The sequence below is a fragment of the Macaca thibetana genome, chromosome Y (genome assembly GCF_024542745.1).
Source record: "Macaca thibetana thibetana isolate TM-01 chromosome Y, ASM2454274v1, whole genome shotgun sequence".
Taxonomy (NCBI): Eukaryota; Metazoa; Chordata; class Mammalia; order Primates; family Cercopithecidae; genus Macaca; species Macaca thibetana.
The window spans coordinates 9,191,307-9,204,954 of NC_065599.1; the positions used below are offsets into that span (position 1 = coordinate 9,191,307).

Below are 13,648 nucleotides of genomic sequence, written 5' to 3' on the forward strand. Positions count from 1 at the left end.
CAAATAAACTGGAAAATCTAGAAGAAATGGATAAATTCCTGGACACATACACTCTCCCAAGACTAAACCAGGAAGAAGTTGAATCTCTGAACAGACTAGTAACAGGTTCTGAAATTGAGGCAATAATTAATAGCCTCCCAACCAAAAAAAGTCCAGGACCAGACGGATTCACAGCCGAATTCTACCAGAGGTACAAGGATAAGCTGGTACCACTCCTTCTGAAATTATTCCAATCAACAGAAAAAGAGGGAATCCTCCCCAACTCATTTTATGAGGCCAACATCATCCTGATATAAAAGCCTGGCGAAGACGCAACAAAAAAAGTGAATTTTAGACCAATATCCCTGATGAATACTGATGCAAACATCCTCAATAAAATATTGGCAAAATGAATCCAGCAGCACATCAAAAAGCTTATCTAACATGATCAAGTGGGCTTCACCCCTGGGATGCCAGGCTGGTTCAACATATGCAAATCAATAAACATAATCCAGCATATAAACAGAACCAAAGACAAAAACCACATGATTATCTTAATAGATGCAGAAAAGGCCATTGACAAAATTCAACAGCTCTTCATGATAAAAACTCTCAATAAATTTGGTACTGATGGAATATATCTCAAAATAGTAAGAGCTATTTATGACAAATCCATAACCAATATCATACTGAATGGGCAAAAACTGGAAGCATTCCCTTTGAAAACTGGCACAAGACAGGGATGCCCTCTCTCACCACTCCTATTCAACACAGTGTTGGAAGTTCTGGTCAGGGCAATCAAGTAAGACAAAGAAATAAAGGGTATTCAATTAGGAAAAGAGGAAGTCAAATTGTCCCTGTTTGCAGATGACATGATTGTATATTTAGAAAACCCCATTGTCTCAGCCCAAAATCTCCTTAAGCTGATAAGCAACTTCAGCAAAGTCTCAGGATACAAAATCAATGTGCAAAAGTCACTAGCATTCTTATATACCAATAACAGACAAACAGAGAGCCAAATCATGAGTGAACTCCCATTCACAGTTGCTTCAAAGAAAATAAAATACCTAGGAATCCAACTTACAAGGGATGTGAAGGACCTCTTCAAGGAGAACTAGAAACCACTGCTCAGTGAAATAAAAGAGGACACCAACAAATGGAAGAACATACCATGCTCATGAATAGGGAGAATCAATATCGTGAAAATGGCCACATTGCCCAAGGTAATTTATAGATTCAGTGCCATCCCCATCAAGCTACCAATCACTTTCTTCACAGAATTGGAAAAAACTACTTTAAAGTTCATATGGTTCATACTTTAAAGTCCTAAGCCAAAAGAACAAAGCTGAAAGCATCATGCTACCTGATTTCCAACTATACTGCAAGGCTACAGTAACCAAAACAGTATACTACTGGTACCAAAACAGAGATATAGACCAATGGAACAGAACAGAACCCTCAGAAATAATACCACACATCTACAACCATCTGATCTTTGACAAACCGGACAAAAACAAGAAATGAGGAAAGTATTCCCTATTTAATAAATGGTGCTGGGAAAACTGGCTAGCCATAAGTAGAAAGTTGAAACTGGATCCTTTCCTTACACCTAATACAAAAATTAATTCAAGATGGATTACAGACTTAAATGTTAGACCGAAAACCATAAAAACCCTAGAAGAAAACCTAGGTAATACCATTCAGGACATAGGCATGGGCAAGGACTTCATGTCTAGAACACCAAAAGCAATGACAACAAAAGCTAAAATTGAGAAATGGGATCTAATTAAACTAAAGAGCTTCTGCACAGCAAAAGAAACCACCATCAGAGTGAACAGGCAACCTTCAGAATGGGAGAAAATTTTTGCAATGTACCCATCGACAAAGGGCTAATATCCAGAACCTACAAAGAACTCAAACAAATTTACAAGAAAAAAACACACAACTCCATCAAAAGTGGGCAAAGGGTATGAACAGACACTTCTCAAAAGAAGACATTCATGCAGTCAAAAGACACACGAAAAAACGCTCATCACCACTAGCCATCAGAAAAATACAAATCATAACCACAATGAGATACCATCTCACACCAGTTAGAATGGTGATCATAATAAAGTCAGGAAACAACAGGTGCTGGAGAGGATGTGGAGAAATAGGAACACTTTTACACTGTTGTTGGCACTGTAAACTAGTTCAACCCTTGTGGAAGACTGTGGCGATTCCTCAAGGATCTAGAACCAGAAATACCATTTCACCCAGCCATCCCATTACTGGGTATATAATCAAAGGATTATAAATCATGTTGCTATAAAAATACGTGTACACGTATGTTTACTCTGGCACTATTCACAATAGCAAAGACTTGGAACCAACCCAAATGTCCATCAGTGACAGACTGGATGAAGAAAATGTGGCACATATATACCATGGAATACTATGCAGCCATAAAAGAAGATGAGTTCATGTCCCTTGAGGAATATGGATGCAGTTCGAAACCATCATTCTCAGGAAACTACCGCACGAACAGAAAACCAAACACCGCATGTTCTCACTCATAGGTGGTAACTGAACAATGAGAACACCTGGACACAGGAAGGGGAATATCACACACTGGGTCCTATTGTGGGATGGGGGAAGCGGGGAGAGATAGCATTAGGAGATACACCTAATGTAAATGATGAGTTAATGGGTGCAGCACACCAACTTGGCACATGTATACATATTAACAAACCTGCACATTGTGCACATGTACCCTAGAACTTAAAAGTATGATAAAAAAGAAAAAAAAAAGACCTAGTATTTGACAGCACAACAGGGTGACTATAGACAATAATAATTTAATTGTATACTTTAAAATAACTAAAAGAATATAATTGATTGTTTGTAACATGAAGTATAAATGCTTCAGGGGATGAATACCACATTTTCCATGATGTGACTATTATACATTGCATGCCTATATGAAAACATCTCATATACTGTAATAAATACATACAACTATGATACCTAAAAAATTAAAAATAAAAAAATTTTAAAAGAAACCAACAACAAAAAATAGAAAGTTACTTGAGGGCTAGTTTTTGACAGAAGGGTGAGGTAGAAGACTGTTGTTCTTCACCGTAAGCCTTTAAAGACCCTGAGTTTCTGAAGTATTAGTTTTCTAAAAAATTACATGCTTCTAAGTATTTCCCCATCCATGAAAATATTTTCATCAGTAATACCATGAAACACACATGATCAACATTATACACTATTCCACAAGGTGTATTAGATTTGCAAACAGAATTTATTAAAATTTTCTTTTTCATCTGTCATGTAGTTATGAGCATTCTTTCTCCAGAGTAGGGGGATGGACCATTTACTTACCTGGTGGCATAAGTTTCATAAGTACTCTTGCTCCATCTCTAAGAAGTGGCATATTCAGGTTGCTACCTAAGTCTGCAACTTGCCAAAGGAAAGAGATGTATCTGGGATGCATTGACATTATCTAGAATACAGAATGTATAAAATATTTACCTGCAAATGGTGCCACAAAAAGGTTTTTGTTAATGAAAATTTACTCTGTACTCTTCAAATAAGGTTTCTATTGGTCAATCATATTTTTGGATATACCATTTATACTACCCCAAATGACTATTTTCACTTTGAAAAATCCATTGATTCATCATGCAAATTTAATACATTACATATTAAGCTTTCTAATATACTTTGAGTAATTTCATTGCAACAGTTTTCCTATTGTTTTGTAAACTACAGTTTCACATAGTACTTGGAAGCTGATCATACAAAAGGCACCTCACTCCCTCAGGAATTAAATTCCTAATCCAATTTTTTCAGGGACTCAAATCTCCCTAATGCTGAAGTGACTGGTATAACTGCAGGCACAATTTTTAAGAGGCTGAAGGAAAGGCTAAGAAAGGTGTAAGTTGTTGTTCCTTTACATATGAGATATATTTCTAAGAGTCATAGAAAGATAATATATCCAATTTTTCTTTAAAACTGTCCTAAAAGACTGAAAATACAGTACCTTATAGAGCTATATAATACCATAAGCTATAACACATTAATTCTACCGACATAATTTTATTATAAATTCCTACAACTAAGAAATTCACTCAGAAGTTAACAGTTGACTATACCATTGACATTTTGACCCATTTATGAATCTCTGTAAACCTAAGAAGCTCCTCAGAAAAAGAACTGTTGTACACATTTCTTCATATTTTGCATAGAGAATTACTCACCACCCCAGGCAAACAATTTTCCACCTCTAGATTGGGACCATCATTGTAATGATTACAGTGGTTTCCAGGAGATGCAGTTGAGGAATCGGAAGAGCTATCAGGACTTGATGGCATGTTGGAATTTATTTGCGTAAGTTTGGCTGTAATTAGCTGAAGATAATAGTGTGTTTAGTAGCAAAGACAAGGGAAAACATTCCTAGAATTAATGGAAATTAGATACGTTGAAAGGTTAAAATACGCCTTATGCTTTAATTTTAGAAATACACTTAAAAATTACTGACATAACCATTTAATTGTATTTCCTTTAAGTTCTGTGACATCTGTCTTATTCAAGGTTATTATAATCTAGATGCCAACACAGAAGTTTGTACATAACAGATGCCCAACAGACATTTACTAAATAATAAAATATAGCCTCAACATTTAAATTTCATGACTTATTTAAAAGTTGTATTTACTTACAGATTTATCTTTTAAGTTTAATTGTCCAATTAGCTTTCTGTCATCTTCAGAATCTATCAGCTCACCACCCACAAAAAGTTCAATTTTTGTATGGGCTACATTGGCTTTAATACGATTAACAATACATCGCCGTACTGAACCAACTGTGTCATTTGTATGAGACCATATATCCAACTCATCAACCTGTCTGCTCTGGTTTGGAAACCGAACTATAAGAGACAGGTGTTTGCCACGAAATGCTCTGAAAAATAAATAAGAAAATAAAAAGAATTTTAAAAACAGAAAAAACCGCAATTCTATTAAGCAGACTGCTAAAAAAAACAAAACAACAACAAAAACCCTGAAAATTTAGTATTTTCTTATTAAGTCAGAAGATGATAGTTAAAACAGCTTATTTTGTTTTTAGGATCTTTAGAACATCATGCTGCTTTTAAACTGAACAAACATCACAATCTTGGAAATGCAATAATCAAATTCTGTTGTTAATCGTATCTCTATGGAGGTTGAAAGAAGCTTCCTACTTATGATAGCTCATAACATACATGAATAATGCTTCAGTTATTTTCATGCCACAAAACTCAACTCACTAAGACAATTTTCAAACACAGAATAGGAGTTTTGGCTTGAACATATCAACAAAAATGCTAAAATGCATGTTTCTGTCAAAATGTACCCCAAAATATTTATTTTGGTAAAATCTTGTTATTTTATTATCTTCTGATAGGTAAGATGCAAAATAAAAAAACAGCATTAAAAAGTAATTTTACAGTTTTTCAGTTAAAAAAGTGGAATCAGACTTTCAAAAAATGTGATTGTGCTGGTTCTGTAAACTTTCCCCAAAAGTGGAATTGCCATTAAATTGTTAAAAAGTAACTGACTTTAGTTATACTTACATGATTTAGTTATACTTATATGATTATTCATATCACATGCTATAGAATTTGTATATAATTTGTGATTATATTAATATCTGACTATTACATCATCTGGTTATTTTATGGTAATTAGTTTTTAAATTTAAAGAAATTTTAGCAAACACCATTTAAAAATATTCCTTCTCATACTGGCTGAATAAGCAGTTCTTAATTTTAAAGAATGTTCAAATAAAAAAATCATCCAACGCAAAGTAAGTGTATCACACTTAATGAATAACAACTTGGAAAAATAAAAAAGACACTATTAACTAATGAGTGAAATACCTTATAAAAATATAAATCAAAATAAAAACATACCCTATCAAAAAACATCTACTTTTTTCAAAGTAAGATATAGTTGTTTTTAAAGGCGAGAATATTGGAATTCAGAAATGAAAACATTCCTCACTTTCCTTTTAACTTATTATTACTTTCCTAAGTAAATTTCTAAGAAAATATCAAATAATTGTAAATTAACACTAGTGATCCACTTCACACAAACCTGGACATAGGTAGAATCATTCTTTCCTTGTGATAATCACTGTCACATTCATTAATGTACTCTTTTAAAACAGTTAATACTCTAACCATTCGAATGGCTTCTTGTCTTGCACAATTAATACTGTTTTTGTCACCATCCAAAACACACAGTGTATCATATGACGCTTTTAAACGGTCAAAGCAAGACTGAATGAAGTCTTCATGGATAACCACCTACAAATAATGGGCCAAATACAGATAATCCAAGTTGTTTACAAACTTAAAAATGAATTGTGACATCAATCTAATCAAAAGCAGTAAAATGTCAATTTAAAGGTAACTCAATCAATATTTACCCAGTAATAAAACACAAGTTTCCTGAAAAGGAAACTGATTACATGAAAACTAGCAAGTATAAACCAATTTTGTTTTTAAAAACTGAATGTCAGCTGGGCGCAGTAGCTCCCGCCTGTACTCCCAGCTCTTCAGGAAGCCGAGGCAGGTGGATCACCTGAGGTCAGACGTTCAAGATCAGCCTCACCAACATGGTCAAACCCCGTCTCTACTAAAAAAATACAAAATTAGCTGGGTGTTGTGGCAGGCGCCTGTAATCCCAGCTACTCGGAAGGCTGAGGCAGGAGAATCGCTTGAACTTGGGAGGCGGAGGTTCAGAGAGGTGAGATCCCACCACTGCACTCTAACCTGGGCAACAAGAGTGAAACTCCATCTCAAAAAAAAAAAAAAAAGTGAATGTCCAGTCAGGCACATGTGGCTCATGCCTGTAATCCCAACACTTGGGGAGGCCAAAGAGGGAAGATAGCATGGGCCCAGGAGTTAGCTGCTAAGTGTCTGGCAGCACAGTGAGGTCTCATCTGTAACAACAACAACGGGAAAAAAAAATTAGCTGGGTGTGGTGGTGTGTACCTATAATCGGAGGTGGGAAGATAGTTTGAGCCTGCGAGTTCCAGGCTATAGCTGAGCTGTGGCTGCACCACTGCATTACAGCCTGGGTGACAGTGAGACCCTCTCTCAGAAACGCAAACAAACAAAAACAAATGCCTAGACAAAAAGCCAAACTAAGATAAAATTCTGGCCATCTCAACATATGATAACAAATAATTACATTTAAAATTATTTCAATCGGCCGGGCGCGGTGGCTCAAGCCTGTAATCCCAGCACTTAGGGAGGCCGAGATGGGCGGATCATGAGGTCAGCAGATCGAGACCATCCTGGCTAACCCAGTGAAACCCCGTCTCTACTAAAAAATACAAAAAACTAGCCGGGCGAGGTGGCGGGCGCCTGTAGTCCCAGCTACTCGGGAGGCTGAGGCAGGAGAATGGCGTGAACCCGGGAGGCAGAGCTTGCAGTGAGCTGAGATCCGGCCACTGCACTCCAGCCTGGGTGACAGAGCGAGACTCCATCTCAAAAAAAATAAAATAAAATAAAATAAAATAAAATAAAATAATTTCAATCACCTAAGGATAATTATTAAAGCAACATTCCTTTAGTCAGCATTGGGTAAGGGAGAAAAGTGGATTAAATAATGAAAAAATATTTTTGATAAGAGTTAAAAAATTATTTTCAGTTATTTTCAGGTTAAAAAAGATAGTATCCAACAATTTAACCCAACTGTTGCGGATCTTTTTAAGCACTTCAATTCTCACCTGATTGACTTTTAATCTTGGGCCAAGGTTTGTGTATATGTCTTTAAGAAGATCTATAGCTCTGTTAGCAATCTCGTCACTACTCTGAATCACAACCTGGTTCCAAAAATATCACAGTATTAAAACCATTCAAGATACAGTTTAATTTGGTATTTAAATTTAAATCATATCCTTAATTATTTTTAATACAATCTTCAATAATTTAAAGATAAGCTGATTTGGACACTCAAATAATGTCAGTGATCTTAAGAACTGAATGATTAATTAAAAATACAACTTTTCTGAATAAAAGCTGTTTGCTTAAGAATGAAAAAGACACAAATACTTGAAGTGATATTATTTAACTCCTCAACTTGGTAGTCAAGCTCTCAGGTTTTCAAGGGGTAATTCAAATACACTAAAAAGAAGGTGCGAGAAATACTATTTAACATAGAGCTATCCTGATCGCCCCAGGAATTTTTGCACATCTTTACCAATCATTTAATAAAATCGTGTTTTTCAAACTAAGTTTGGAATCCGTACACCTTAGAGTATTTCAGGAATGAAAATTTGGGGAGTTTGAAGAGAGAAAAGAAAAGAATAATGGGAAACTAAGCAAAGAAATGCAAGCTTTCGTCTCTCACTTCAACTACCTGTATATAATTTTTTAATTGACAGGAGTTACTACTAGCTTCAAAACCACTGGGTTTTAATGGAACACCATAGCAAACTTCTCAGTTTACATAGAGTTTGTCCACAGAATAAGTAAATAATAAAACCCAAAATACAAGCTGTGACACAACAGATTAGATATTTCAAGATGGCAACAAGATATATTACACTATTAATACAGGAAAGTTAGCTTTATGAGCATGCAACATTTATTCCAGCTATTTAAATATATACAAAGTGAACAGTATCAATAAAGGCATTGATTCATAATCATATCCTAGTAATAGTCTTCTGTCCATCATTCACGTCAGCATTAAATATAAATAAACTTCAAGACCTACCTTATATAAAAAAGAGAGAATAAAGGACGGGAGAATAAAAGATGTAGTTAGCGTGTAGAGGGTTACTATAATTCTTTTTTTTTTTTTCTGAGATGGAGGCTCGCTCTGTCCCCAGGCTGGAGTGCAGTGGCATGATCTCTGCTTACTGCAAGCTCCGCCTCCCGGGTTCATGTTATTCTCCTGGCCTCAGCCTCTCAAGTAGCTGGGACTACAGGTGCCTGCCACCATGCCCGGCTAATTTTGTTTTTCTATGTTTAGCAGAGACGGGGTTTCACTGTGTTAGCCACGGTGAAATCTCCTGACCTTGTGATTCCCCTGCCTTGGCCTCCCAAAGTGCTGGGATTACAGGCATGAGACACTGCGCCCAGACTACTATAATTCTATACATCTGAAAAGGGTGATAGATTCTAAGTAAGTACAACAGGGTGAGAGAAAAAAACCAGTAATAAAATATAAGAAGCTAAAGAAGAGCAATTACCCTTGCACACCTAGATTTCTAGGACAAGCATCAAAACAGAATACATACATAAAATTCTCAGGCAAAATTAGGACTCGAATTATTTTTAAAAAGCAACCTCAGGTACAATGTTGACAAATGAAAGTTCTTACTGCTCACTTACCCTCCAAAGGTAGTCTAGTCCAATTAATTCCAAATCATCCATCATATAGGATCTTCTTTTTGCTATTAGTTTCCCTTCCCGACAATTGACAGCTTTGAAAAATCTTTCAAAGCATTTCATTCCATTTTCAGTTAAAAGGGAAGGATCGAGTTGAAGCACATTACTTTCAAAGAAGTCCTTATTAATATCAGGATCTAAGTCTGGTTCATCCCCCATTAACTTGGAATACCACTTAAAACAGGCTTCACGATCACAAAGATAAACTGCATTCTCTGCTAAGCACTTCCATATTTGTTTTGCCTGAGGAGCACAAAGCCACAGTTGGCCATCCTTCAGTAAAAATCTGGGAGAAACATAAATCAGTAATTAAGGTCAACATACTTTTTTCCTGCAAAGCAAGTTTTGACAGGCACAACATAATATTTCACCACAATTACATTTTAATTACAGCTTTAAAAATATTTAAAAATTTGTTTAACACATATGTGGAATTTAAAATGTGTCAGGTATTCATTTGTTTAACAAATATATATGAGGCAGCTACGAAATGCCACAACTTTGCTTGGTGATGTGCCCTAAGTAAGAACACTTCTTGTCACTTTCCATTCACCTTCTGAAACTCAATACTGATTTAGCTCTCTGCTAAATTTTATCATTGCAAAATGAGGTTATTATACTAAATGACTTTCAGAGATAACTAAACATCACCATGAATAAACTGCTCACATTTCTGAAAATACTGCAATCATAACTAGCCATATTAAACAAAAAATCTACAAGTAATTAAAAATTATGTGTATCTCTGTAAGCATTAGTGTGTCCTCAGTGATGTCCTCAAGCTTCTTAGTTACTGTTTCACTATTTATTAGTTCACTACAATAAAACAATGATTAGTCTGCTTTACGCTGTCTCTTTATTTGGTTGGCTTCTATTTTCTCTTAGCACTCTCCCACCTACTATACTAGTAATTTCTATGAATGACAATGAAAGGAAAAATAAGTTTATTTTAACTTGAATAATAACTTCACAGTTAACAAAATGATAGTGGCTTTATTCCCAAAAAGACTGTAGCATTTTTATTTAATATCAGAAGGTTTCTTCTTCTGGATCTTAATTTTTTTTTTTTTCTGAGACAGACTCTCACTCTGTCGGCCAGTTGGGAGTAGTGGCACAATCTCGGCTCACTGCAACCTCCGCCTCCCAGGCTCAAGCAATTCTCCTGCCTCAGCCTCCCGAGTAGTTGGGATTACAGATGTGTGCCACCACACTGGGCTAATTTTTGTATTTTTATTAGAGACGGGGTTTCACCATGTTGGCCAGGCTGGTCTCGAACTCCTAACCTCAGGTAATCCGCCCACCTCGGCCTCCCAAAAGTGCTGCAATTACAGGTGTGAGCCACTGCACCTGGCCTGGATCTTAATTTTAGGTTGTTAGTATCTCCATAAGAGTGCTGAGCATGAAAGGACCATCTAGATTAAATCTACCTAATCTCTCTCGTCGTAATTCATAAATGAGCAACAAGAGATCGAGTAAGATGAAACACAGCAGTTTGTAAACTAAGGTTTCAATGTAAATGTCTGAAAATTCACTGGTGTGATAAGGCAGACACTTTTAAAAACGTCTATATGGGTAATCTCTATCATACACCAGCTGTGTGATTTCAAAGCACTTTGTTTTCCCCAAATGGAATCTCAATGGGGAGTTAACACCTGCCTCACAAGGTTGTCATGATGAATAAAGTGATTAGCACAAGGCCAAATATATACAGGTGGCATTGCTCTTATAGCTTCCCCCTTTGACTAATTGTAGTACTGTAATAAGAACTCTGGAAGATCATCTGATTCTAAACTTTACTAATAGAATGAATAAATTCTAACCAACTTTTCCAATCCAATAAACCTAAGTAACACATTTACCAAAAACAATGGCTCACTTTGGAAGACATACTCAATACAAGAGGCAGATTGTTTTCCTATGTGGTTAAAAAAAAAGGTACAGTGTCAGAAAACCGGACATTAGAATATTTTGCAAATTGAAATCATATAAATACTTTTATCTATAAAGACAAGATCAACCTGGCACACCATAAAATCCTTAATAGTTATGAACTGACTGAATTAAAAAAAACAGACTTTTTGTCAAACATTGTCCCATACATTATGATTCAACAGCAAACAGAATTATATGCTCTGTAAAAAGAAAACTAATCCCAGAATTAATAGAGAAAAATAATGAATTCAATAAATTTTATAAAACACTGATAGTTTTGGAAACTTTTCTTAGTATACTTATTATTCAAATACTTTTCTTGCTATGGTATGGTAACTGTATTTCTAAGAGAACTCTCATTATCCAACCTATACATACAAATACACGTCATTAAAAGCTACGTATTACTCAGTAAATTCAGTTTGGAACACAGGTTTGGCTTACAGAACAGACAATTTTCCTTGTCCCATCTAAAGTAATGTTATTATACATAGTTAGAGGTGGCTTTTGTCTATTATTGTTAAAATATTCACAAGCTACTCAGGAGGCTGAGATGGGAAGATCACCAGAGCCTGGAAAGGTTCAGGCTTCAGTGAGCCTAGATTGCCCCACTGCACTTGAGCCTGAATGACAGAATGAGATCCTGTCTAAAAAAAATAAATAGAGAGTAACACTGCATTCCTTATCACCGCAGTCCCTTAAAATAGCACTCGTTGTTTAAAACAAACCTAAGGAAGTTTAGTCGTTCTTGAACTTCTTGAACATGACTATATCGACTTCCAAGCCTCACTGTTTGTGGATCATAGTCTTCATGATCTGCAAATAAACCAAAATTATGCATTATATACATGTATATCCACATTACTGACTTAGGTGAAAAGAAATTATTAAGTTAATCACTCTCATTAACAGACAACGTGTAATTATGGTATGTTTATTTAAACCCTTTATTCCCACAAAAATACAGTCACTTTTTACACAATCAAAAGAAAAATATAACCTGCTGAACATGTTATCAAAAATATTTTTTAGTCTAACTCTACCTTCATTCATTACACACACTGGCGCAATTTCTGAGTACAGCCTATGTTTTTATACCATCATATTTCTATTTTCCTTCTTTATAAGCAAAGTATTTCCTTCCTTCTTTGTAGGCGAAGTATTTCCACATTAAAAATATCATTATTTTATTCACTCAAAAAATTAAGATGAGAGAAAATGCCAGTGTATTTGATAAAGTTATCAAACAAGTATCTCAATCACCAGCGTATGAACTGGCTCAGTCTCAGATACTCAGAAAAACCTACCTTGTCATTATGATTATAAATACCTGTGCTGGAAACTAGGCCTCACCTATGTCGGAAATCTTTATTTTTTTAATATAAAATTGGTAAATGTTTTTTATTTAGTTTATTAACATCACGTACTGGGTGGAAATCTTTCAGTATTTTGTAAATAATTTTTTTTTTTTTTTAAGATGGAGTCTCGCTCTGTTGCCAGGCTGGAGTGCAATGGCATGATCTTGGCTCACTGCAACCTATGTCTCCTGGGTTCAAGTGATTCTCTTGCCTCAGTCTCTCAAGTAGCTGGGGCTACAGGCGCATACCACCATGCCCAGTTAATTTTTGTACTTTTAGTAGAGACAGGGTTTCATCACGTTGACCAGGATGGGTCTTCATCTTTTGACCTCATAATCTGCTTGCCTTGGCCTCCCAAAGTGCTGGGATTACAGGCGTGAGACACCATGCCTGGCCTGTAAATAAATTTTAAACAGCTAAGATTAAGTTCAAAGCTACTGTCCTGGCCAGGTGCAGTGGCTCACGCCTGGAATCCTAGCACTTTGCTAGGCAGAGGTGGGTGGATCACAAGGTCAGAAGATATAGACCATCCTGGCCAACACGGTCTCTACTAAAATACATCACATTAGCCGGGTGTGGTGGCACAGGCCTGTAGTTGCAGCTACTCAGAAGGCTCAGTCAGGGAAATCACTTGAACATGGGAGGCAGAGGTTGCAGTGAGCTGAGATCACTCCACTGCACTCCAGCCTGGGTGACAGAGCCAGACTCCAGAGCCAGACTCCAACACACAGACACACACACAGACACACAGACACACAGACACACACACAGACACACAGACACACACACACACACTCTCTCTCTCTCTCTCTCTCTCAACTAAAACATGAATTTATTCCAACACAAAGCCATGCTGTTAAAGAAAAATACCCTAAAGTGGCTTATCCCAACACCTAGCAAAGTAAAAGTAACAAAACGAAAGCATTAGAAGAATACGATAAAAACC

At 36.0% G+C, this 13,648-nt stretch overlaps 1 protein-coding gene across 8 annotated transcripts in view; it reads right to left on the reverse strand.

The window, feature by feature from the left end:
• The window catches only part of USP9Y (ubiquitin specific peptidase 9 Y-linked), a 211,175-nt gene that overhangs the window by 83,218 nt on the left and 114,309 nt on the right, over positions 1 to 13,648 (reverse strand). For all 8 annotated transcript variants that reach the window (XM_050777802.1, XM_050777798.1, XM_050777799.1 and 5 more), the window contains 7 exons: positions 12,073 to 12,160; positions 9,356 to 9,698; positions 7,744 to 7,839; positions 6,102 to 6,313; positions 4,686 to 4,926; positions 4,224 to 4,373; positions 3,346 to 3,466 (listed from right to left, as the gene is read on the reverse strand). In XM_050777802.1, coding sequence (XP_050633759.1) covers positions 3,346 to 3,466; positions 4,224 to 4,373; positions 4,686 to 4,926; positions 6,102 to 6,313; positions 7,744 to 7,839; positions 9,356 to 9,698; positions 12,073 to 12,160 — 1,251 coding nt within the window. The remainder of the gene's footprint in view (positions 1 to 3,345; positions 3,467 to 4,223; positions 4,374 to 4,685; positions 4,927 to 6,101; positions 6,314 to 7,743; positions 7,840 to 9,355; positions 9,699 to 12,072; positions 12,161 to 13,648) is intronic.